Raw genomic sequence first — 26041 nt, 5'->3', positions numbered from 1 at the left:
GGCTAAATATAATTTTTAAAATAAATTATTTCTGTGTTTTTATTCATAATTTGTGCTGTTAATTATGTTTTCAAGAGTAAAAAATGCTTAAAACGTTCTTTTTAGGGACTGGTTTTTAGCACATCGATTCGTCCATTTTTAGCACCTTTCGACACTTGCCAGGTGGCAGCACTCCAACAAATCAAGTTAAATATTTGTACAATTTATTTTGCCAACTTCCTGGTTTTACTTTGAACGGACTATGAGTTTCTGAATTATATTCCCATAAACAATACTGTCCACCATGACCTCACGGAAGCGAAGCGGCAGCGGGTCCACCAAGCGGCCCAAGGAGAAGGTGTGTTTGACGGAGGCTCCACCCACTGTGATTGTGCATCTTTAATGGTTAATTGGATTTTTATTTGCAGGTGGTCTACATATACGAGCTGCTGTGCCGCGGCGAGGATCCCAGCAGCGAGAGCCCGGAGTTCTGGAACGAGTTCTTTCTGCTGCAGCCGAATTTCGAGGCGCTGGAAAACGAGATCGGGAAACTCAACAACGAACAGCTGCAGGTGGTAAAGCCCAACCTGAACACACTCTTCCAGAGATGCATCGAAATGCTAGACACGGGTAGATCAGCTGGCCCCAGTATATATACCAAAATCCACCTATATTCCCTAATTTCCCCCAGAAGATCATCCCAAGCGCCTGTGCAACAGCCTGCAGACGCTGTGCTCTCTCTTCTATGGGATCTTTAAGAAATCCAACTCGGACCCCTCGATCAACATCCTCAACGAGATCTTCGGCCACGAGAAAATGGACGAGTGGCTGAAGCTTCTGATGCAGTACTGCAATCGCATTTTACTAGGCGATGTCCCGGAGAATGCCCGTTTTATGTGCCTGAAGCTGCTGCAAGTCCTGGTAACGGGAACGGACAACGTCAATCAGAACTCGCTCTTCGAGCACCTGATGATGCACAGCATGTTCGACGCCTTCGTCCGGTTGCTCAGCGATCCCACGTTCCGCACCCAGCATGGCCATGACATTGTCATCCTATTGACCATCTTGGTGAACTACCGCAAGCACGAGGCCACCAATCCGTACGTAGTGCAGCTCTCCATACTGGCAGATGAGCTGGCTCTAAATGGGTAAGACCTGGCGTATCTATTGTAGATAGCTAGCAACGCTCCCTCCTCATATCATATTTCGATAATAACTGAAACTTTATCTTAATTCCAGCTACGGGCAAATGATTTCGCAATCGCTCATAGATTTTTGTCGCCAGTACATCCAGAGCCTCAACAATGTGCAGTCTTCTTCCTGGTTCTCCTCCCTCTCGAATATCGTGGGCAATATGTTTGTGTCGGACGAGGGATGCGAACGGGTGCAGCAAATCAAGGCCAACAATGGCCTCCTCTTGGCCCTGTACGAGGCTGTGCATCTGAACAGAAACTTTATCACTACTCTGGCGCACACACAGGCCGAGTCCAGTGCCCCACCGTCGCCCAGCAACACCTTGAGCCTGGCCCAACCCGTTCCGGACCTATCCAATGCCCCGATAATTGACATCACGCAGTACCCAACGAATCTGCTGGTGGCCGTTTTCCAGTATTGTTCCATTGTGATGCAGGACAACAAGAACGAGTCGAGCATTGCCAACCTGAAGCTGTGCTTCCTCATTCTCACCTGCATTTCGGAGGATCAGTATGCCAACTCGATGATGCACGACAGCAACCTCACCTTCAAGGTGATGCTGCATCGAGCGCAGATGCGACATCGCAAGTTAAATGTGGATCGCGTGGGCAAGTCGCAGCCTCTGGCTGCCACTCTCCTCGACCTCCTGGTGGAGTTTATAGTGTCCCACTTGATGAAGAAGTTCCCCATGGAACTGTATCTGCTGTGTATCGGGGTGATCCACCGGATTTTGTGCTACCAGAAGCGCTGTCGCGTGCGCCTGAACTACCCATGGAAGGAGCTCTGGTCAGCGCTGATTGGGCTGCTGCGTTTCTTGGTCAACCAGGAGCAGACGCTGGTGAAGAAGTGCAACATTTTTCACCTGTCGCTTCAAGTGGTGAACATATTTAACCTGTTCATCACGTACGGCGACACGTTCTTGGCCACCACGAATAGCTACGATGAGCTCTACTACGAGCTGAACCGCGAGGAGAAGGTCTTTACGGAAATACATGCAATGGGTAAGGAGTACATAGCTTTTCTATTTCGGAAAACTTTAATTTCTCTTCGATTTATAGTTCTCCGCTATACAACGATGCCCGAATGCGAATACAAGGACGATGTAATCAAGTTGCTGAACGCTTTGGTGAATATCCTAGCCATTGTGAAGCATTTCCAGAACAAGATCAAGGAGTGGCTGGCCGAGCAGGGCTTATCCACGCCCACGGAAGATCAAATACTCGATGTGGTGCGGAAGAACTACGATCTAACCCTGAAGTTGCAGGACTCCCTGGATCAGTATGAGCGTTATGCGGAGACGCCGCTGCACACAAACTTCTTTAAGCTTATGGTGCGCGATGTGGTCAACGATACGCGCAAGCACATCTACGGATACGTGAAGGAGGCTGTGTCCGTCATACCAGATCAGGAGGTGCTACTCACCGCCTCGATTACCTCCGGCTCGGTTCCAGGAACACCGGGAACACCAGCACCAGCAGCAGCGGCGGCAGTGACTACACCAACCACGTAGGGAATTGACTTCGACAGATTGTCATCAGACTGTTTAATTGTTTCCTTTGCTTAGTTTTATAATTGTATTTTAATTAATCAGTCTCTAGAAGCGTAAACTCGGTGTAATCTGTAAGATTTAAAGTGCTTTGCGAGTCTTTGTTAGCTTTCAATGCACTTGGAAACATATGCCTATATATTCTGTGCAAGTTTTTTACATACGTATACAACAAATAAATATCGTGTATATAAAACCAGCTGATATTTATTGTTTTATTTTATTATATTTTTGGAAGAAGCAAAATTACAATTAAAAAACGAAAACCCATTATGATTTTGCTCTTTTATTTAATCCCAAGCTTTCCACATGTGTATTTTAATTTAATACAAAAATGCGTATAAATAGTTGTATATTAGGGGTTTTTCTGGTTATACAGGCGCTTGTATAGGATCCTAAAGATATCGCTATGATTTATATAGATGTTTATGGTATATGTTTAACTTTTGCTTGCAACATTTGCAAGCAACTAACAATTTGAATGCAATTGTAATGGATCATGGGTCGAAACAATATACGAATAGCTAAGTAAATGTCAAATAAATCATTTAAAATGTGTTAAAATTATGTAAATATATCGATTACGGTAATTACTTGCATTAAAATATACAGAATGGTTTTTAAAGAAACTTATATCCTAGTCTCGCTTTTTACAAATATCCTTTGCATTCGATTCGTAGGTTTCTAGGTCAATAATATATGTATGTAGTTCAAAGGCAGAGCCAAACGATCACTCAAAGGCACAATCAACAGACAATATTGGTTTAAATTAAATATAATTAATTAATTATTATAATTATTAATTATTATATTATAAGCAATGCCTAGTTTCTCGCTTGCCCTGGAAATGCGGCCTTAAAATAATATTATGTATCTATTTACAATTGCGTTTATCGTTCGAGCTTATGGTTATTGGATGAGCGATGCTGCTGATTAGAAGTGGTCCACCTTCACGGAGACTGTGTGGGCGGCCGCATTGCTGGGCAGATCAATGTTGTCCCACTCGGTGTGCAGATTCTTCTCGCTGTCGGTGGCCTTGAGGGCCAGTCCCAGCGACGCAGTCCGTCCGGCGCAGTGGGGTATGTTTAGGGTAACCGGCACCAGGAACTCAAGGCCCTGCGGCCCGCACATCACTAGCGGTGATAGCATTGTCTCACCTGCGATTGCAAATGGTAAATAACAATTAAAAATCAGATTGATGATCAACTTCTTAGGGTTGTGTTTAAATGCAATTTGATATTGTGTTTAAAAAAGTGTGTAAATTGAATAAAGTTATATAGAAAGTGTAAGTGGGAACAGAGAAATATACAGGAATGCCAAAGAAATCGCTGAGGATCTTTTAATATTCCTCTAAAAGTGTTAGTCAGTAAATACTTCAAATTTATTGTAAATAAATGGCAATTTCTGTGGCAGCCCTGTTGAATGTGGTTTTAGAAAAGGTTTAGAAGAAGGTAAATTGAAACAAAACAGCAAACGTAGGTTCTATACATTTAAATAAAGTGGAAAAGTTCTAATAACACAAATTATTTTACAAAAATAAAACAGAAAAATAGTTTAAAAAACATAGAAAAGTTCTAAAAACTCAAATATCTTACAACAATAAATCAGGAAATGGTAAAAAAATATAAAATATAGTTAGAAAATAGAAAAGTTATAATAGCAATACATTAGGAAATATTTCTAAAATATAAAGATTAATAGTGTAAAGGAAGAGGAATATTAATAAAATTTAAATAAATGAATATGGAGTTACATGCAAGAAGCAAACACATACAGATTAGTAAAAACCAGAGACTACTTGGGATTAATAAGACTAACTAAAGCAAATAACCATCCACCACATAATAAGGATAATACGCATAATATGAAACAAAATAATGCTGCAATCCAAATCAACATCAAAATCAGAGACGAAAGATACACGAGTGTGGGTTGCTTTAGTTTCTTGCAGAGGCTTGTGGAAGTGTCTGTGTATTTTTTTTTGGTGGATGGATACAATACGGAGTAGAGTGTGTGTTCTTTAGTTAGACCAACCATTTTCCATGTCCAGCGGGGGACCCCCGACCGCCTGTCCCATTCGCGGATCGCTGACGGTGAAGTAGATCTCCTGCCGCACTCCGGCCGGAATGGCGCCGGGTGGAATTTGCAGGGAAACGTTCCACATCTTGTCCGCCAGCGTGCCGCCGTTCGAGTCAAAGACTCCGCGCGAGGTGCTGGGCTCACGGGGCAACGCGGGGAAGGGCCCATTGGCCGGGGGAGCATTCTGGTTCACGGGTCCGGCGATGGGCAGGGACATGCTGCTGCTGAACGGTGTGCTGGTGGCATTAGGAGGACCCACGGGCAGGCTGGCCTGCGAAGTATATTGCGTTTCGATGGAGGTGCAACTGTCGCCGATGGGGGAACTGGGAGGCGGAGCCGTTCGCTTCAGGATATTCGAAATGTGGAAGGGTGCTCTGCCGGAACGAGGGGTTGGTGGCTGGACAGGAGCTGGCGGTGGGGCCAGTGGAGGAACCTGATCTGCTGCCTCAAAGACATCGTCATTAGACACATTCTGCGTTTCACTGGACTGCAGCATTCCCTCGTTGTGCTCATTGTTCTCAATGGCCGTGGCCTGCTCCGTTTGCTCCGCTGAGCTCTCGGCTGGGTCCTCCGGTTCCTCTTCATCCACCTCGTCTTGAACTAAAGGAGCCCTCGCCGGATTCTCAATGACCGTATCCGAAGACTTCTGCAGATCTGAGCGACTGAGCGTTGAATCTTCGACCTGCTCCTCCGGCTGGGCATTGATCTCCACCTGAACCTGCTCGGTCTTGCCCTCTTTTTCCTTCTTCTCGTCGGTTTCGTTTTCGCGGGACTGAAGGATACTCTCCTCACGGGACTCGTAGATGGGCGCCGGTCGGCCCATATCCCGCTTGGACACGTATATCGGCTCCGCCATACTGTCCAGAGCTTCCCGCCTCGTCTGGTATATCTGATCCCTTAGCTGGGCTCTCTCCTTGGCCTCCCTTCGGCTCTGGTAGATGGCCTCCGGATTGGAGGCCTCCGACTGGCTGCTGCTGCTCTGCGGGCTGAACTCCCTCTCCATGTCGCGCTTGCCCTGGCTGATCCTCTCCTGCATTTCACGCTTCGACTGGTAGAGGTGGTTTCTCTGCATCTCCCGCTGCATTTCGCGGCGGGATTGGTAGAGCGGTTCCTCCTCCGTCTGCTCATTGGCGGCTCCCGGATAGAATCGCCGGCGGGTCATCACCTCGGAATTGGGCGCCCTGCGCTGGTCGGGCAGCATGTAGGCTCCGTTGCGCGTCTGGTAGATCTCCTGGGGATCGTGCTCGTAGCCAGGACTGACCATGGGTCTTTTAGGCGGTCCTCCTTGGCTTCCTCCCCGATCCGTTGTGGTGGTGCTGTGGCGGCGCACAATCCTTCTTCCGTTCCGACCGCCCCCAGCAGCCGCTGCTGCAGCTGCCTCCGCCTGCCGTCGCTCGAGATCGATGCAGGCTCGGTTCGCGTAAAGATCGTACTGATCGTAGCCATAGCCATTGTCCTGAGGATGCGGCATTCGCGGCACGGTGTTGCCTATATTTCCGTAGATATCCTCACCCTCCAGGTTCTGGTAGGTGCTGTTCATCATCTCCTGCTGGTGCGGCGGATAGTGACCACCGCCGCCGCCGCCTCGCTGGTAGTAAACATCCTGCGGATGTGGCGGCATCATGCCATGCGAACGCTCCTCAAAGCCAGCAGGATAGGTGGGATACTCGTCCGGGTAGTAGGGCCTCTGGACTCCGCGCTCCAGCATCGATTGCTGGCGTCGCAGTCCCTTGGGCTTCCGCTCCGGCTCCACCATACTGTTCATCCGCCTCAAAGGCCGAGTGCTCTTCATCAAGGCATTCTTGAGGGCGGCCAGAGGGCTCTTCAGCACCGATTTCTTCTTCTTGTGCGGCGGCAGTGGCGGTGGTGCCACCTCCATGCCATGCTCATCGTAATACTGATGGTATTCCTGGGCAGCATATTGCTGGCGGGGCTGGCTATGACCTCTGGCGGTGCCATAGTGCCCGTAATAATTGGGATCTTGGGAGGCAGGTGGCCGCTCGTGGGGATAACGCGGTGCCGAGCGGGATCGGTGCATGGGGTGTCCTTGGGAAGCAGGGTGATTGGAGGGCGGTGGCATGGCGTAATAATCGTTGTAACGCTCATCGTACGGCTCCATCTCGCTAAAGGGTTGTTATGTGTGTACGTGGGTTAGCAAGGGGTCTGAATCTGTAATCTGCTATTTCAGGGATCGGAACTCCAAGGAGTTGAGTTACTTTAAGACTTGGGTTTTGAAGATTGAAAGCTTCTGAATTGTTTTAAAAATCGAAAATATGTTCACAGATCGTAAAAGACTTCTTTTTTGATCTTTAAACTATGAATATTTAAATATAACCTTGTCTTGAAACGCAATTTATTCCTGCAAAACATTCGCTAAAGACACACAAGCGCATATTTTAAACAACTATGTAGATTTTCTCTATGAGTTACTTTTGCAAATTAACCAAAACTGTAGAGAAAAGTAAGTACCAATTACCATTAAGTATTTTGTTGTTAGTCATTATTATCCGTTGAGTTTACCCAAAACCATAGTTAGATTCAAGTTGAACTTTCAAATACCCGAAAAGTGTATTGAGAGTAAGGCTATGGTAAAAGGATCAGCCGAGAGCCTGATCATGAAACGTATAAGTAGTAGTACGAGTTTGAGTTCGAGAGTAGAGAAATGTGGATATACGAATATCTGTACTTTGTAGTTAAATAACAAGTTAAAGTTAACCCGAAAAATGTTTTATTTTCGTCTTGATTTTTTATGTGCGTGAGGCGCTCAACATTTTACATTTTCTTTTCTTTTGTTAAGCTTTATAGTTTGGTTAATAATTTTGGTTATTGCAAAATACAATAATAATTATTCAATTCATGTAATATATGCGATTGGTTTTCGTTGTTGTGCGTTTTTAGTGAAGATTTTGCTTCGAATAATTTGTAATGACCAGCAACCGTATGAAAGTATGAATAGATTGGCATAATGATTGATTGATTGACTGATTGTTTGGCTGACTGATTAACTGAATGTTTGGCCGATACAATAGTAAGTTTATAAAAATGGCATTTAACAAGAATATAAAACATTTTTCGTTAACACAAATGTTGAAAATTGAGAGAGGAGGGTTCAAGAAGATTTCTTTATGTTTGGTTTCTGTGTGTGTTCTTTTTTCTTAAATTGGGAGGAAGACCTCCTCTTGGCGGATCAATGGATCTATCAGGAGATGGGATAATGGGTGGGCACTACACAAGTAAATGGCGTGGACTCACCTCATATTGTGATGGTGCCCAGCGGCAGCTCCGATTTGCGGTTTACGATACAGCTCGAAGGCCGAGCCACGCTGCTCCCGACTTCCGGCCAGATCCAAGGCATGGCGTTCGGGTGTGTGGGGCGGTAGGTTTCCTATGAATATTAAAATTATTAAAATTACATTTAAATTAAATGCAAATAGAACAATCAAGTTAGTTTAAGGACTTTAACACCCACCTATTGGCGGTGGCATGCCGCGATGTGGTGCAATGTAGGGGCCCGTCCCACTGCCTCCATTGTAGTGGTGACTGTTGCCGTTGTAACCATTTGCCGGCGGATAAGGCTGCGGAGGTGGTGCCTGTCCATAGTTTCCATTGGATCCGCCATAGGTGGGCTGCTGCTGTTGCGGCGTTTGCTGCATGTGCCCGTTGCTGGGCGATCCGGGAGTCGCCTGCTGGCCATAGTGGTGATGGGAGGGCGTTGGCGGATAGTAGAACCCATTGGGGGAGCGTGGCGAACCAGAGTCCTGAAAGTGAGTTAAAAGGTTAGCTTAAAAGCTAGTTGAAGTTGTCTCTGACTTACCCCATTCTCCCAGGGAGTTGTACCTCCGCTGCCACTGCTGCCACCACTCTGGACCGGGGGTCTGTAATTCTTAGGCTTTGGCGGCGGCACCGGCTTGAAGGGACCGCTGCCATTGCTGCTGGGCGTCCCGCTGCCATTCATCTGGCCCTGGCCATTGGTCACGTTCGGTGGCGGAACCACACCGTGTGGCGCCGTCTTCGGCAGCTTGCTGTAGTCCGCTTGCGACACGGAGTTGTTGCGACTGTTGGTTCATGGGGTTCGGGGGGATCGTGGATTGGGTGATATATATATTTGCATAGTGGGTTGTGGGTTTGGGTTGTGATCGTACAAAAACAGATGTTGTTGATGATGGCGAGCACAAAACATAAGCCGGAAAGAGAAAAAGTTCATGTAATTATAAGGACATCTGTGACAACTATATGATAAATACTTAATTACGGGGATTGATAATGAAAGGTGGGAAAATAAATTAAAAAGAACACATTTATAGTTGCATTTTAAATATAATTATGATAAAATATGGTCAATATTAATCCCCGAAAATCAAGCGCTTAGACATTATACAAAAGTCAGGGTGTGGTCGTGAATATAATTATCGTTTATTGCTCTTAAGGCCGGGCTTCTATATACACAAGGCAAGGAATTCGAGTTGATTAGAAAGTAAATAGCGGGTAAATGGTGTTTACACCATCTCAGAAAGGGTTACATAAATTGAGGGTTTTTAGAGTGCATTTTCGTTTTAAAATGGCATTCGAATCGTTCGTTTTTAGCTTAGACCAGCGTATCGTAAGCGGAGACACCGGACATGAGGGCTGGAGGTGGTGGCAGTGGTGCCATCAAAGCATGCAGACGTGGTGCAGCGATTGGACGACGATCAAAGCCGCCCGAGGTGAGGCGCAAGTGCTGCTGGTGGCTCAATTGAAGGCCACAGGACAGTGGCAGTTGAAGGGGCAGAGGCATGGGCAGGGAAACAGGCACGGGCAAGGACGAAGGCGAAGGTGAGAGCGACAACGAGGACGAGGGCGACATGGACTGCTGCAAATGCAAGTGCTTCAAATGAGGCGCATGGAGATGATAGCGTCTAATGGTTCAGGGACACATACAGAGTCATATATATATTATAATATTCGAAAAGATACAAGAGAATATTTACGACACAATGCATGCAAGTGGGTTGACAACGAACGCCGTCGCAGGAGAAAGAGAAAATAAATGGGTTTCTTTTTATAGATTTAACCGAGTTAACGCCTTATATATACAGTTCTTTCAGGGAGTGTCTTTGAAAATGGCATAGGGATATACCCTTCATACCTGTATTTGCCGTAATCCGTTTTGGTTTCCACCAAAGGCTTGCGCGGACTGCTTTCCAGGCCCAAATTCGAAGGGCGCTGCGGGTTGCCATTGCGTGGATCTGAAAAAGAATATTAAATCGTTTATAAAATTGAAGTATGTATAAATTTAATTGTTGTTTAGTTGTTTAGTTGATTTATTAGCTTTAATTTCCCACGTTTACTCACCGATATTACGGGACGCATTCATTTCATGGTAATGTGGTCGTCCTGGACTGCTCTGGCGGTTCAGATCGTTGGGACCGCCGAAGCTGCGATGATCGTGCGGCGTACGGCCATAGTCATGGCCTTGGCCCACCGGCGGCAAGGGTCGACCACTGCAATAGATCCATATTCATTATAGATAGTGCCATAAATGTCAATAAACAAAAACCCACCTTGCATTTGGCACTGATTTGAGATCGTCGGGCGCATTGGGACCCAGCCGGCCCAGGTTCTGCATGGCCATCTGGGTGTTGTTGTACGAGTCGTAGCTGGACACGCTGTCGTAGGTGGAAGCACCTCCTCCGCCGCCGCCGTTGGCCTTAAGCTGAGCATTCAGGCGTGCCTGACGCTCCAAGGATGCGTGAGTTTGCTGCTGCTGCTGCTGGCGTTCCATGGTCTCAGCTCCACCAGCCCCGACCAAAGCATTTCGGGTGATGTACTCCGCCTGGACGTCGTCCTGGATCACGGCCTTGCCAAAGAGACGCTCCTGTGCACTGCGACCCAGAGTTCCGTTTCGCGACGAGGATCCTGAGGTGTTCAGGGGCAGATCCCCCGGCTTAGACTGACGATCGATGCGTGGAGGTAGATCTGGAGCATTGATACCGTACAGAGATTGTGGCCGGACCACAGAGGTATCTGCTACTCCAGATGGCTGCTGCTGTTGCTGCTGCGGTGGCACATTGGTGCCGTAGATGCTGTACTTGCTGGAGTCCATGGTCTGGCGGCGATTGGGATTCGCGGGGACACCATGGTCGTAGGGTACCTGCAGCAGGTGCATTGCAAGGGTCGTGAGTGGGTGGCGAAAAATATTAGCACACTGATAGAAATGGTCAACAAAATTTGCATTTTCTTTCATTACAAGAGGAGTTTTTGGTAAGAGATTATTTTTGGAAAGCTTTCCAATAGCTTTTCCTCTTCTAAAGAATTTAAATATTACCATTTACTATAAGAAGCGGTTCTTAAAAGTGAATATTTCATAATATTTAACACATATTTTAATTAGTTTAAAAAGTTGTCATAGAAAAAGTAATACATAAATGCTTATAAATTGTATATTTAAATTTCAAATGATTTAATTTTAATGCAAAAATTAAACATTATAAATTTATTTATTAGCAATTTTTGTTGACCATTTGTTTGTTTTTGTTTAAATGAAGCTGAGTTGGGCGCTTGGAAACCTCTGAAGTTTTTGGTTTTTAGTGAAAGCGCATGCTAAGTTTGTTTCTTAGACTGAGTTTGAGTTTGTTTGATTTTGTTGTTTGGTTTCTTCGACCTCTTACCGTATATGGAGGTGGTAGTCCTTCACCAATTATGTCTCTATCCCTATCCAAGTTATCCTGATTAGTGGCAATCGATGGATCTGAGCTCGCTTTAACCAACTGCGGCAAATTGCCAAGCGACAATGATGCGGATGGGCCGGGACTCAGTTCCAAATCGGATTCGGGACTTGATGCATACGAGAGTCGGGAGGTGGTCATGGGGAATAGGAAATCGTCGGAGAGGGATTCTACGGGCTGGGGTTTCAGGATTTTTTTTTTTTTGTTTTTTTCGGAGTCGGGTTCGTTAGGCGCAAATTTATTTGGCAAGAGTTAATATCATTTTAGCGGTAGTTTTCGTAGATTTTTGGTTTTCAAATTAAGCGCGTTGAGAGCAACCAACATTATTGTTTCGATAGTAAATAAAACGCAAGAACAGCAACAAGAAACGTTGATGAAACATTACAAATTTATGATTGATTCGATTTGATTCGATTCGATTGATTGATTGAACGGCGTTCGATTGCGAAGCATTTGGGATACGTAATGTATGGACGAACACAAGATATATTTGGCATAGTTGGATATTTTTGGTTTTTAGTTTTGGACGAGGACATTTTGATTATTTTTGGCGGTGTGTTTTAATATATGCATCGAGTTTTACGGGGTGATTAAGCGGGAAATGACCATGATGATGTATTTTTGGTTTTGGTTTTGGTTTTTTTTTTTGGTATGTAAATAAAAGAAACAAATGAAACGAAAAACATTTAGTTAGCAACTTTATAAAAATATTTTTGGCAAAAATTTGTATGGAGATTTTTGCATAAATGTTGAGACTTAAGCCTAAGTATGTCAATTAATATTCCGGGACTTTTCGATATCGATGGGGAGTAGGGGTAGAGTTGGAATCGGAGCTTCGGAAGCTGTCATTAGACTTCTGGGACTTGTTTTTAAATGCAACTATGATTGATTATGAGATTTAAGATCTCTGAAGTCTGAATATAATGACATTTTCCTGGGCTCCTGGGATTATTCATGATATTCATGAGTTCTCTACATGCTTTTAGCTTCACAAATTACACACATTTATATGTACATAGAGATAACGTATAGCAATATTATTATTGTTCTTGATCATGCTACATGATGAGGGGGGCTTGATTGGGCTTATGAATAATTTAATTAATTTTGTAAACAACTACATGCGATAATTACAGACAGAGATACAGATAGAGAGGGGGAAGGAGACTGGAGATTCAGCTGAAAAGTCAGTTGTGCCGCCAAGGAAAATGATTCCAATCATTCTGGGGACCTTCTTTTCAACTAAATTAACACCGATTCTCATGCAATGCATTCGTTACTTTGGCCAACATTGTTGTTGGAATCAGCATTATTATTGTTGCTACTATTATTGTTATTATTATTGCTGTTGTTGTGATGGCTGTTGTTATTGTTGCTGCTGTTGTTGTTGTTGTGGCTGCTGGTACTACTACAGTTATTATTCATGTTATTATTATTGTGATTGCTACTCGAGTTATTCAAACTGGCTATCTGACTGGTGAGATTATTGAAGGCCAGCGTAAAGTTGCCCTCGTCCACCAAGGTGCCTTCGCTGCTCCCGTTGCCATTGCCCAGGAGATTGCTCAGGGAGCCCGAGGAGGAGTAGCCATTGCGGCCGACCAGGCCACCCGGACCACTGCCGATCAATCGCTGCTGTGGCTTGGCCATCGGCGCCCTCTTCAAGGCACTGGCATCTGTCAGATGCTGCTGCTGCTGCTCCAGCTCCAGCTGCAGATTGCTGTTCTTGCTCTTGGCCTGATCCGCCGGCAGCAGGTTCAGGCTGGAGTCGAAGAGGTTCTTCTGCAGCAGCAGCTCGTGGTAGTAGTAGGGCGTCGTCCGGCGCTCCACGGGCGCATTGGGACGCAGGCCATAGCGGCTGACCGGAGTTGGTCCGGGCTGAAAGCCCCTGGATGCACTCGTCGAGTGATTCATTTGATTCACTGCACTCGTGCTGCCTCCGTTCAGGTTCGAGCTGGAGTGCAGCGGGGTTTGGCTGGAGGCGTAGCTCTGGCTCATGAGATTCGGCTGGGAGCTGTGATAGCCCTCCATGGACAGGATATTATCATCCAGAATGCCATTGTCCAGCGGAGTGGGATCGGCTGGCGGTGCCAGGCCATTGGGCATCGAGGATGCGGGTTTTATAATTGGCACCATGGTGTAGGAGCTCCGATTCCGGGGCTTCTCCGCCAGACTCTGGCTGTGGGCATAGCCCACCGGCGGTGGCCGTGGCGGCGGAGGCGTGTGGCCTCGGATTCTGTGACTCTGATTCGGATTCGTGTTCAGATTGAAATTGAGATTGAGGTTCTGGGAGTAGCGGGGCACCGAGGTAGAGGCCATAGGGCGGCAGCAGGCGAACTTGCAGGGCTGAGCAATATAGGGAGGGAATAACATTTCGGTGGGGGAATCGGGGAACTGTTAGTATTTTTTATTTATTTATTTATTTATTTATTTTATTCGAGTTTCGGGTAGACAACAATCATGGGCATGTTCATGTGTGTGTGTGTGGGTTGTGTGTGGTTTAAAAAACGAATAAGAAAAAGTTTCGAAAGTAAAAATTAGAATATTGACCATAACCAGTTGTAGAAATAAAAGAGTTATAGAGTTTATATAAAAATTAGTTTAAGATTTAACTACAATAAATTATTAATATAAGGGTTAAGGGATTGGGAGAGTTCTGCTAAAAGTGGATAATCACAATCATAAGCGTAAAAAAAAACTATAATTCCGGTACTAAATAAACTATTGTTGAAAAGTTTTAAATTAATCATTCCATTTCTAGACTGTTTCAGAAACTTGGATAGTTAAGTGTTTGGGAAATAAGCTAACTGACCTATAAACGTGCTGAGTTATATAAGGAATAATATATAATAAACTTGGTATCAAGGATTTTGGGTTCATAAGCTAAAAGCCTCATACATATATCAGTTTTGTTACAGGGATTTTTGTTTTCTTTTAATAAGGGTATTATCTTTTTACCTATTTCTATATCACATACCTTCTTAGTAGATTTTACTTTATAAATAAGTAAATTCGTTGTTCTTATTCATTCATTATGAAAGTAATAGTTTAATTTATAACTGGAACCTCCCTATTATTTTCTATGCTCTTCTAAGTTTTAAAATTCTTAAAAAACCCTATTTCCCATCACCTTTTCGGACAGTTAGAACATCGTTATATTAGAGATTACTTAGGACTCACGACATCCACGAGATGCTTAGGTCAGACTTAAGGACTAACTACGACGTGGGACATACACGCAGACAACAACTAGTGAGGAATGGGAATTGGAGCCCGGCGAAGACAAAATAGACTCACCTTAGACTCGGACATCCAGACGGCGCCGCTCTGCTGCAGATCAATCGAATCGCGCAACTTTCGATACCAGGACTCCTCGTCGCTCAGCCCGATCTGAGTGCTGAAGATGTGCGACCAGACGCGCTCCAGCTTCTGGCACTGCTCCAGCAGCTTCTTGGAGCTCTTGTGGGCCGCCTTCGGAAGGCCATGGCGCAGCTGCTTAATCACGTGCTTGCTGTCCGTCTTCAGGAAGATCACCACCGGATAGAACTGGGCGTAGTTGAGGCGGTCCACCGCATTGGGCGTGATGTCCAGCAGGGCGTGCTTGCCGCGATCCATCACATCCCGGATGTTCGATAGGCGAACAATTCGGCACTTGCCACTACTTCCAGCGGATTTGTCGTCATCTTGCAGAGGAGTAGAGAACTTGTCGGGGAAATCCTTGGCCAGACGCTCACGAGCCAAGTCGGAAACGGGTCCGAAGAGAACGACGGGTCGCACGAAGCCGGGATGACGCAGAACGACACGCTCGTAGGCGGGAAATTTGGAAATGCTGTCGGAGAAGACGACGTCGTCCCAGTTCTCGCGGGAAAGGCTCTTCGAGCGGCGGTGCGTGGAGCTATAAAAGGAATAAATATGCAATTAATACAATTAATTTGTTAATTAAATAATTGAACTCACCGTCGTCGCCGGAAGAAGTTTCCCCTCGATTCGTTCGCATTCATCTCCTTTTTGGTGGCATTGAACTGGGCGGTGGCCAGCTCCTCGGCCCTCGACTTGTTCGGTATCACGCCTCGCTGCATCTCCTGGTGTCCCCGTCCGATTTTGAGCACCTGCCACGATCCCACGACACCGTTGTGCAGGGTGTCGATCACGCGGAATACGTCGCCCGCCTTGAAGGCCATCTCGCCCTTGGAGGGATTGTCGCAGTGGAAGTGGGTCTTGATGTGGAAGGAGTCGCCGCGCTGGTTGGTCACCACCTCGTCGTATTCTTCCTTGCAGTACTGCACAATCAGGTCGATGCGATCCTGCAGGCTGAGCAGGAACAGCACGGCCTCCTCGCGCGTCACCCCGTTCATGTCCATGTCGTTGACCTTGAGGATCTTGTCGCCGGGCATCAGGCCCTGCAGCGATGCCGGAGATCCCGGCTGCACAGCGGTCACAAAGATACCGGCCTCATTGCCGCCGGTCAGGCGGATGCCCACGCTTCCCTCCTTCTGGAAGGAGATGAATCTTGGCTCGGCACTCTGCCGTTCTTCGTATAGCTGCCTGCGGGAGCTGTAGAAGTCCTCCTGGGCGGCTCCGCCACTGGAGCCCCTTGGTGGCGGTGGGCGTGGGGGCTCATCAGCGCCTCCGCTTCTGCCGCGCGTTGGTGTTACGGGTCTGTCCAGCTGCTGCAGCGACACTCCGTCGATTAGGGGTCCGCGGGAGCGACCGCGAGGCGTAAGATTGCTCTTCTCGTCGTTGAGGCCATTGCCATTCATGCTTGGACCATTGGAGGTTCGTGTGGGGGGCTGAACATACAGATTCTGTGAGGAGTAGCTTGCTCCGCCGGGCAGGTACGGATCCTCCAGGTTATTGTTGCCGCTGCTGCATCCAGAGACCTGGGCCTGATGGCTGGCATAAATGTTACCCGACGGCTGATGGCTAATGGCCGAATTGTTCAGATTCAGCTGGCTGACGGTCGCCTGGTTGGTGATGTCCCGTAGGACCACCAGGTTCAGGCGCTCCTTGCAGCCATCGATGATCTTCTTGGCCTCCTTGAGACTCATCGTGTCCCCGCAGTTGGTGTTGTGGATGCGGGTGATAATATCGCCCTCCTGGAGACTATACCCATTGGCATTCAGCTGCTCGCGGGCCTTCGAAGAGATCTCCTTGACAAACAACCGGCAGCCGAGGACCACTCCATAGTCGTCCTTCTTGCCGCCCTTCGTCAGCGTGACCTTGATGGGCTGGCCCCCGCTGGCGTTCTGTACCAGCGACGAGTTCAAGGAGTTGGGCTGGCTCAGGCTCGACATGGTCGGCGGCGGAGCAACTCCACCACTGCCGTTGGCCACCAGACCCACAGAGCTCAGGCTGTGCGAGTGCTGGTGCTGCACAGCAGCTGGATTGACGGGGTTGAGGGGCACGCGTCGTTTGACCACCAGTTGAACGGTGTTGCCGCTGTCCCGCAACACCTGCACCGCAGTCGCATACTCCACGTTCTCCAGCGAGACCCCGTTCACCGATATTATACGATCGTTGACTCTGCAAAGAGGGAAAGGGCGGGGATTTAGTGCCTGTCGAGTGTATATAGATCACTTGGCTGCTTTCGGTAATTGCCGGGTAGCTCGTAAACCCTGCTCTAATGACCGAATCGTGACCAAACTAGAGAAGTACAGGTCTCTGTTTATATGCAGGTCATTAGCAACGACCTTGTCCATTTCTACACAGTCATTAGACTTGCAGCCATAATTAAGAAGAACATTTCATGGGTGTATTGAGACAAGCAGATACCCTAGAGTTATGAAAATTTTAGATATGAAAGAAAACAATTATACTTTTTAATATTTTCTATGCTATACATTGTTGGAGACTTATAAGGATATTGGTTTTTCCTGTTAGATTGTTTGGAGTATACTTATATAGTTCATCAACAATTATATCAGATACTTCATATTGGAATCTACTATCATATTGACCTACATGACACTAAAGTTAATTTCCAGGCTTGTCTACAAATGGAAACAGAGACCCTATAGTTAACCTTTACTTCATCATACTCCTGGTAATATTTTAAGTACAGGGTATGCCAAATAATCCACAGTAGCACACACCTGAAACCCGAAACCCCTCCGGCTGACGATACATAATGTTTCGGACCACTGGACTGCAATGCTATCTGGCAGGTAGATAGCCGACTTCTGGGTCTCAATCTACGCGCCACTCCAAGGGAAATCAGGTTAGACTTGGATTGAAGACATACGCTAATAAACGGGCAATTGTCCGAGATATTCAGCATGACTAGACTGGAAGTAATAGAGCCCGAGAGCCAAGCAAATTGAGAGCCGTGAATCGAGGCGTCTGCTAAGCGGCTTCCGTGGATTTCTGAGGAATTCCTCCGCAGGCCCGAACAATTACGGACCGTTCTTGGAACGGAACACCGAAGTGGTGGAATGAAAAGTAAAAATTTAATGGCAAATAGTAAATAGCACATGACGAATCCCCAAGACAAGAATGTTATACTTTTGTGTACTCATATAACCACGGATACACACGGAACACAAAGTGTGTACAGACAAAGTGGTTAATGATGGAAAAATTATATTGCATGTCTGAGGCGAAGCATATCCATAATTAAGTTGTCTACGAGTGCAGAAAGAAGAGGCCAGTCGTCGATCCAAACTAAGCCGCATTTTACTTTCTGTTCGCCGCCGGTGGAACCACTGAGTCTGGAGCGGAGCGAAGCGGCTTAGCAATTAAGCCGGGGAAAAATGCGGAAAATGCGACAGGGAATGGCATGGGTTTGCACTCAGAAATAGTTACGTTACTTTTTTATGAACATTTTTTTAAGCTAAAATGCACTCAAGTCAAGCAAGTTTGTTTTTTAAACAAAAAGAAGTGTAGAATATATTTTTAAAGTGGTAGAAAAAGGAAAATTGTTGCATAAAAAACTCTACTAAAATAAGCAGATAATTTATAAAAAAATATATATTTTTCTAACAAATTTTCTCTATTGTTTTAAGCTTTATTAAGTTAACTGCTAAGTCCTAAAACTTTTATTCAAGTGTCTCCTACGTGCCAGCTGCATAACAGTGAAACTTTGGCCATAATGAATCCAAAGGCTTTTGGGCCAGGTCGCCGGGACATGTGATGATGGGCCGCTGCTAATTTCCACTTGTCTCTCCGCTCTCTTGGCAAACATTTTTCCAGCCTCAGCGGCGGGATTTTCCTTTTGAAATTCCCCAGCTGAGGCAGGTAAGCAAAGGGACAAGCTGGAAATAGTTACCGGCATGTCGGGGCCAGGGTAAATAGTTTCTTGAGAAAAACAGATTATGACAAGTTTTTAATCACCAGAAAAGTCTAGGGAAGGGCTAGGCCAGGCCGGGTCGTCTGTCGTTGACGATTGAAAAACGCTTTGGAATTTTTATTATCGACAAGAGAACCGGAGCTTCAGAGAGACCGAGATGGAGCTGTCGAGGCGTTGGCTTAATTACATATACGTTTTTATTTTTGGGGCTCTGCTACGTGAGTTTGAAGTATTATTGAAGTGTGCGCATTTCGGGTTTTATCTCTCGAAGGAGTGGGGAGAAAAAATAGAAAAAAAGAAGTTCTAAGCCCAAGATTAACGATGTCAATTGTCAGCGGCATGAGGAGCATTCCTAATGCTCACTGAGGGAACTGTAGGAAATGCTTAGTCTGCACTTTATTTGATCAACTTGCATGGGGGCATATTCATCGTGTCGGACAACAATTAGTTTCCTGCCTCGATAGTGCTACCCACTAGGAGGAGAAGGAGGGTCATTCACATCTGTTGAGTCATCCCAGCCAGGTTCCCATCCATTCGGCATACTTACTGCAATCGATCCTCGGCGGGGCCACCTTTCAGCACATCACTGACTGCTATCGAGGGATCACCGTTGGCGAAGTGCGGATTATCACGTCCACCGGAAACGGCAATGCCGAAGCCATATCCCGGAACCCGGGTCACAGCCACTGTGTGGTACTCCCAGGTGGTGCGATCACCCTGCAAAAATTAAATAATAATTAAAAATTTAATTAAATTCTATACATTTTTGTATAAATAAACTTCGAACGCTAAATACATTGTGTATACTTTTTTAAACACAGAAACATTTAGATTTTGGTATTAATATAGACATTTGAAGAGAGATAACATTTCTCTATCCTATGCTATGCTGTCGTTTTCAATTTATTTCAATATATTTTAATTGGAATTTGTTAAGGATGGCTGCCAGGCGGAAATGCACATGTGACTTCCGTTTCTCCATTCGCTTTACATACTCGTACCCGGGCCCTTGAACAACGACCCATGAACAATTCAATTTTATGCACTAGAGGTTCCAGCAGGAATGCCTAAAAGGGTTAGTGGGATAGTAATAAAAATAATAGTAAAAATAAAGACAAAAATGGTACTTGTTTTGTGTGCATTTGTTGTGACTTAATGGTGTTTTCTTTTTCTGGTTTTGTGATGGATGCACATGACAACAAGCGGAACTAAATAAAGCTATAAAGCTATTTGTTTACGAATGGATTTTGATTGAAAAAGGAAACTGAAATTGAAGATAAATAAAGTATATTTTATGTAGCTTTGAAATGGGATCTTATAAAAGAGAATGGATAAAGTTCCAGATTGAAGAACTAGAAAGGTGGCATATAAATCTGGCAATAAATTGATTTAATGACCTAAGAGAGCTTTCTTTTGAGCCAGAAATATTCTGCTTAAAACTGGAAGTCAAAGAAATCTAATAAATCAACACTAATCATTAATAATTATCTACGTGTTAGGACTTTCTTTTGTTTAACAGACACGCACACAAGAACTCCACTCTGACTATTATTTTTAGATTTTCTTTGTGGTAAACACCCGCATAAAAATATCCAACTTTATAATTCAACAAGTTTTGGTATTTAATTGATGTTTTCATTCAATCTCCACACATTTTCACTCCCCATTTACCACCTGCAATTACCAAATCACTTTAGTTTGACTTCATTTACCCTCACAGCAGGCGATGGGCTGGAACTGAATTCCCGTATCGACCGACACACAAAACTCAATTGAGAGATCCGAGTCAATCTCTCAATCATTACACAAATCCAATACAAAATGAAGATAAATCAATTAAAAACAAATCCCATCAAGCTGTTTCAAAATCCTGCATGCAAGAGCCGTGATTCATTTCATGGCAATTCGAAAATGCAATCAATTTCAAATCTGTCGTTTGGCGAGCCAGCCAATCCCCTTTAAAATTTGAAAAAAATTAAATCGCTCGGCTCAGGTGGGCGCCACAAAAATAATTTTAACAGCCAGACGCAACACGACGCATCCAATTACAAAACTCTACAAAAAAACACACAGATTCCACGCGTGGGCTGGCGGCTGCCTTAGTATAGTATAAATAATAAACAATAAAAAGATAAACACAATTAACTAACAAAAAAAATACAAATTTCATCTAGTCGCGTGGGCCATAATAAATATTTATAAACTTTTATTTCTGATGCAGTCTGGGCCCTCTGCAGGTGTATATGAATTTGCATCAGACTGAATCAGAGATATATATATACTTTTTTTGTTTTTGGTTATGCTTCGCTTGCATTAAGCTGCAGGGGGAAGTTGAAAACATGAAAGAAGATTTATGAAATGTTTATGTTGCGGGATTTTTTGACCGACTTAATGCATTTTGATGGGGGCGGTAAAATTATAATTAACTTAATTGCAAGTGAAATTAGTTGGAAATTTAATGGGGTGCAGCCAAAGGAAGGCGTGCGGAAAAGACTTTCTTTATGCCAAATATATGTAGGAGTAATTAATCTTGTCGTGTGTGTCTGCCGGAAAGTTCTCCTTGGTTTTCCGAAAAGCATAACCCTGAAGAGAACTTTTGTAACTTAACCTTCATCTGCTAATGCCCCGGCATTCATCAGATTGTTTATCTACTGTTTATCTACTGGGTTCTACTGGTTCTACTCCACCCTTTTTGTACGCCATAATTTAAGTCACAGCAGTTTGATTTATGGCCCAGTTAGTGCGCACTCTTAATGACTTTAATTATGAGGAAAATACTGCTTAAGCTTATGCTTATGCTTATGCTTACCACCAGCATGTTGTTGGGGACATAATCCGGAAACTTCATTGTGTTTGCCTTAATTTGGTTTGGGTTTCGTTTGGCTTAGATAGAAATGTCTGTCATACAATGCACTTTGAGCGAATCAAAGCGATTAATTTGATTATTTAATTGGTTTCGTATGACATGTTTATAGAGATTTCATTTGTGTATTTGTATCACTTGTTTGCTTTGCGATATCGCATATATGAATGCACGTAATTTGGGCACTTGAAGCACACAAAAAATAAACACATGTATAATTATAAATATAAAGGGGAATAAATAACAAAAAGGAACAAGAAATACAGTGCAAAATTGAGGAATTTCGCGATAATAAAGTTTCGAGGCTGATGTCACTTTCAATTGGTGTTGTTTTTGTTGTTAACACGGCGTAATATATTTAAATACTTCTATTTAGATATCTGTGTAGCTGCGGAAAATCCCACAAATTGAGGTAATCATTTATAAATAAACCTTTTCTTATTTGCTGCAACTTTACGGTGTTTAGACTTTGGTTTCGATTTCAGTTGCGATCTCAATCTTGATTTTTTTGTCGATTCTATTGGGAGTCGATTTGCATATATGTATATATAGGCAAATACCTGAACGAGGCGTCATCGAGTGGCTCTCGCAGATACTTAACACTCCCATAAAGTTTCGGTGCAAATTAGCATGTTATACTCCAACACAGCCATGAGCACCTCAACGAATGGGAAAAAGTATCTCATAGATGTCGACTATCTAGCTCTCTCCCTCTCTGTGTCTGTAGAGACATTTGCATCGTGCAAAAGGTTTCTTGCCGCCAAGAGGCAAAAGCCAATGACCAGCCAACTTTGCGTTGCAAATTTGGAGCGGAGCGCCGCGTGGCGGCGTGCAACAATCGCCCGTATCTGTTGGATGCACCGAAAGTGAAATGTTCACAGCTGCGCTCCGCTGAGCATTACGGATTGGATGTCGGATTGAGCTATAATTTCTGTTTCCCGGTTGCCCGAAGTCTCACAGCGATTCTGTGTTGCTAAATGGAAGTTCCTTTTGATATTTATTGGCTTTAACTTTGGAGTTTGTAAATCTTAAAGATTAAAAACAATATTTAGTGTATTTATAATGGCTTTCTGGTACATTTTATATTAATAAATATTTTCTTGTTGATTTTCCGGGTTATTATTCAAGTGTAGCTTTAAGATTTCACTTGATTCAGCTTTATTTGAGCCTTACAATCAAGGATTGTTAGTTTTTTTTATTGAAACTTCACTCTGCGTCTTGTGGATGCATCTTTCAGATAGACTTCACTTCACTACTCCTATCTATTGGCATTACCGCTTTCGTAATGAACAAACACACACTCGGAGTGGGAAAAGATGGAATAGCAGAATGAGGGAGCAGATACTGCGAGGTGTATCTGTAGTATCGCTTGGATACGTCGCGCCGTCGCAGTTGTCCGCTGGCGGAAAACCGTTGACGTTGACGGCTTGAAACACGCTTCGAAACTGTTTGTTACCTACGATTGTGGCTGTGGATGCCAGCCAGTCGGCCAGCCAGCCAGCCAGCAGGCAACGCGATCCAACGGAGCGCAAAGCGGACGGCGGGATGAAGGCGCAGCGCAAAACAAACACGAGAATAAATACCAGACTTCGTCGGCGTATCTGTGAGATACAGGCGTATCTGTGTGTGCGCGCTCCCTGGGATGGTGTTGGTGTGCGGTTACGTTCCACATTTTGTATTTTATTGAAAGGCCGGAAAGAAGGCAGCGGACACGAAAATGTAAACAAAAAACGGAGAAAAAGAGCCAGGCGCAAATAGAAAATATTTGATAAACTTGTGTATGAAAGAGATTTTCAGATTGAAGTTCTTTTCACACAAAGTGCGGGTCACTGTTGTGGGTGTGTGTGTGTGTGTGTGTAAGAGAGTGGAACGTATCTGCAAAATAGAAACTGAACAATCAAGAAATGGAATGGAATATGAAAGAAAATGATCCGGTTTCTTCATGTCTGAGGAGGATCAAAGGAGATGGGCCATATCAAACAAAGGGTGGGATTTCATCATGAATTGAAAATAAAAGAGTATAGAAGGGATACTAAAAAAGATGAATATACATTTTACGATATATATTTCATACAAAGAAATATATTTATTTGCAAGAGTTAATATACAAATATTTTTTAAAATATTTTATTAAGTATTTTGAGATAGAAATGTCTTAAATCTCTTATAAGAATGTTGCTTAAATCTCTGCAGTTCAATTGCTTTAAACATTTCCCCAATCTTTGCCATAAATCTCAATCTATTCCCTGATTTTTCCATCTATTCCGCATTGCTTTTCTGCCACTTGAGAGGCGAAGAAGCTACGAAAAGTTTAAAAGTTCACAACTTGAGGCTGCGGCTGCAACTTCAATTCAATTAACTAGCTTCTGGGATCATGTGCAGCGGCCGTTGGTCAACAATGGCATATTAATTCAATCAAGAGATCCCTTATTAAACGTTTAAACGTTTAAAGTGACAAACATGAGACTCCGGAGCGAAAGAGATCACTCCATTACGCGACGAATCAAGTCGGGAATGACACAAGCTCATTCTGTGAATTAAACTTTATACATTAAAGTGCAGGCGATGCAGAAATTGTTGCATTCATGAATTTTAAAGACAGCTAAAAAGCAAAGAACGAGCTTTAAAGAGGGTTAAGGGGTTGCAGAGTAGAGAGGGTTCCATATGCAGATAAGCATTAATACAGTGAAGCTTAAGATTAATTTTACAAAGTGTATTTAATGAAGTAGTAGTAGTAGCTTTAAGGGGGGCTATACATTTCTCCAGAATTATATTTAAATATTTCAAAAATCGTTTCAATAGGGTTCGACTTATAGAAATTATACTGTACACAGCTATTCATATATGTACATAGATGGTGTAGGAAAGTAATCCACCGTGCTGACTGTCAGCAACTGAGACTGCAACTGACAGCAGCATCCAGCGACCGGGACCCCGCCTCCAGAATCGCGCATATTTATGCAAAATTAAAAGCAAATCAACAAGGCAGCCAGCTCCCCAGTCCGATTTCCATTTCCAAGCTCCATCATCAGCATAGTTTTTCTCCGTCTTCCCCGGGAACGATGGCAAAAAATATGTAAACGATTCTGACGCCACTGCCAATACCACAAAAGCATTGCCAAACAATAGGACAACACTAGACTGGAATTCCTATAAAGTCGAACTTCTTGTTCGTGCCAAAAAAAAAAAAACTATGTATAGTATATATAATGGAGAGAAAAACAAAAGACAGACGTCTCACACTTGGCCACTAAAACAAAGGCAAATATTGTTGAGCTTTTTGGGAGCTGCCAAGATATTGAATTGCATTCATTGAATACTCGAATATTTGGGGTCAAATTGAAGACAATGGCAGCCTCCATTGCAGATGAATAAATCATACAAGGCCCCGGGTTAGATCCCATCTAAACGATCGCTTTAATTTTGTTCAACACCTACCGAGATTCAAGAAGGTACTAATCTTTGGCTCTCACGCAATTTATCAATGATTTAATGCATTTTTAATCTATTTCTGTTCTCGTACAGTCTTTTCTTCTTTATTCCCAGAGAGAGAGAGGAGGGATCAGGTAGGTAGGAGAAGACCGTTCCTAGGGGCATGTTCAGGTACCTAAAGGTCATCGTTGTGGATGGTAAGTATTGTTGTAGGGCAACGAAATCCACTCACAAAACCCTACAAAAGTGGTTGCAATGGTTCCTACTCTGCTGGGCTCTCTGCTCTTTGCTCTTTATGTTTTTTTGTACCTAAATTGATAAACAATTGACTCTTGTGCTTACACATACACAAGCAGGAAAATGCAATCAACCATGACAATTTTAATTTAAGTGTTCATACCCTCCCTTCTATCCAGTTTATATTTTTCTTTTTTGTTTTTTTCTGCAGGGGTAGGATAAAGTTTTACCCAGGAAACTTGGCATTGCTGTTGCATTTGGCTTGCCAAAAAGTTCTGTTTCTCCACACTTCCTCTCTTTCTTCTACGTTTTATTTATCGAAGAGACACGACACCAAAGTAAATAAATTTTGCAGCAATAGGATTTTTATCGAGTTTTGTTCTTGTTTAATGATACACTATGCAGTCTGTTTGTATTTTAAGTCAGTCCGCTTGCCGCAGAGCTGTGATTTCTTTCAATGAAAAGAAAGAAAATAAACAATAAATACTGGGAATTTGTAGAATTATCTGGAGATATACATATGTACATTCCTTAATTATCAGATTTCTTAAAACCATTAATCAACAGCTGAGGGTAAGCAGTATTGAACCAACTGTGCAAGGTGTTTCTCCAATTCCCCGAAACTTAACTGATCCAATAAATATAACTTCTATGATTATCGAATAAATATAACTTTTTATGCATAAGAAATCCCTAGTTTAAATTCACATTGGATCACCATATTG

At 44.0% G+C, this 26041-nt stretch overlaps 2 protein-coding genes across 17 annotated transcripts in view; one reads left to right on the top strand and one right to left on the bottom strand.

The window, feature by feature from the left end:
* The first annotated feature begins 153 nt into the window (after positions 1-153).
* LOC108080973 (armadillo-like helical domain-containing protein 3) lies at positions 154-2918 on the top strand. 2 transcript variants are annotated; one of them, XM_017175896.3, is made up of 5 exons: positions 154-337; positions 408-609; positions 674-1127; positions 1219-2174; positions 2232-2918. In XM_017175896.3, exons 1-5 carry the CDS (start codon positions 284-286, stop codon positions 2681-2683), a joined length of 2118 nt encoding a protein of 705 aa, XP_017031385.1. In that variant the 5' UTR covers positions 154-283; the 3' UTR covers positions 2684-2918. The 2 variants fall into 2 exon arrangements, with proteins under 2 accessions (XP_017031385.1, XP_017031384.1); XM_017175895.3 differs by having other exon boundaries at positions 671-1127.
* Positions 2919-2989: 71 nt separating this feature from the next.
* pyd (zonula occludens-like protein polychaetoid) overlaps positions 2990-26041 on the bottom strand; it is a 90617-nt gene continuing 67565 nt past the window's right edge. For 4 of the 15 annotated variants that reach the window (XM_017175885.2, XM_017175886.2, XM_070286695.1 and 1 more), the window contains 12 exons: positions 19332-19501; positions 15457-17022; positions 14797-15394; positions 11446-11679; positions 10339-10928; positions 10130-10278; positions 9924-10023; positions 8613-8853; positions 8268-8556; positions 8051-8183; positions 4754-6921; positions 2990-3876 (listed from right to left, as the gene is read on the bottom strand). In XM_017175885.2, the coding sequence (XP_017031374.1) occupies positions 3653-3876; positions 4754-6921; positions 8051-8183; positions 8268-8556; positions 8613-8853; positions 9924-10023; positions 10130-10278; positions 10339-10928; positions 11446-11679; positions 14797-15394; positions 15457-17022; positions 19332-19501 (6462 nt within the window). In that variant the 3' untranslated portion in view covers positions 2990-3652. The other 11 variants (XM_041774444.2, XM_017175894.3, XM_070286697.1 and 8 more) reach the window with 8 other exon arrangements.

The sequence above is a fragment of the Drosophila kikkawai genome, chromosome 3R (assembly GCF_030179895.1).
Source record: "Drosophila kikkawai strain 14028-0561.14 chromosome 3R, DkikHiC1v2, whole genome shotgun sequence".
Classification (NCBI taxonomy): Eukaryota; Metazoa; Arthropoda; class Insecta; order Diptera; family Drosophilidae; genus Drosophila; species Drosophila kikkawai.
This window is presented reverse-complemented; position numbering and strand designations above follow the sequence as displayed.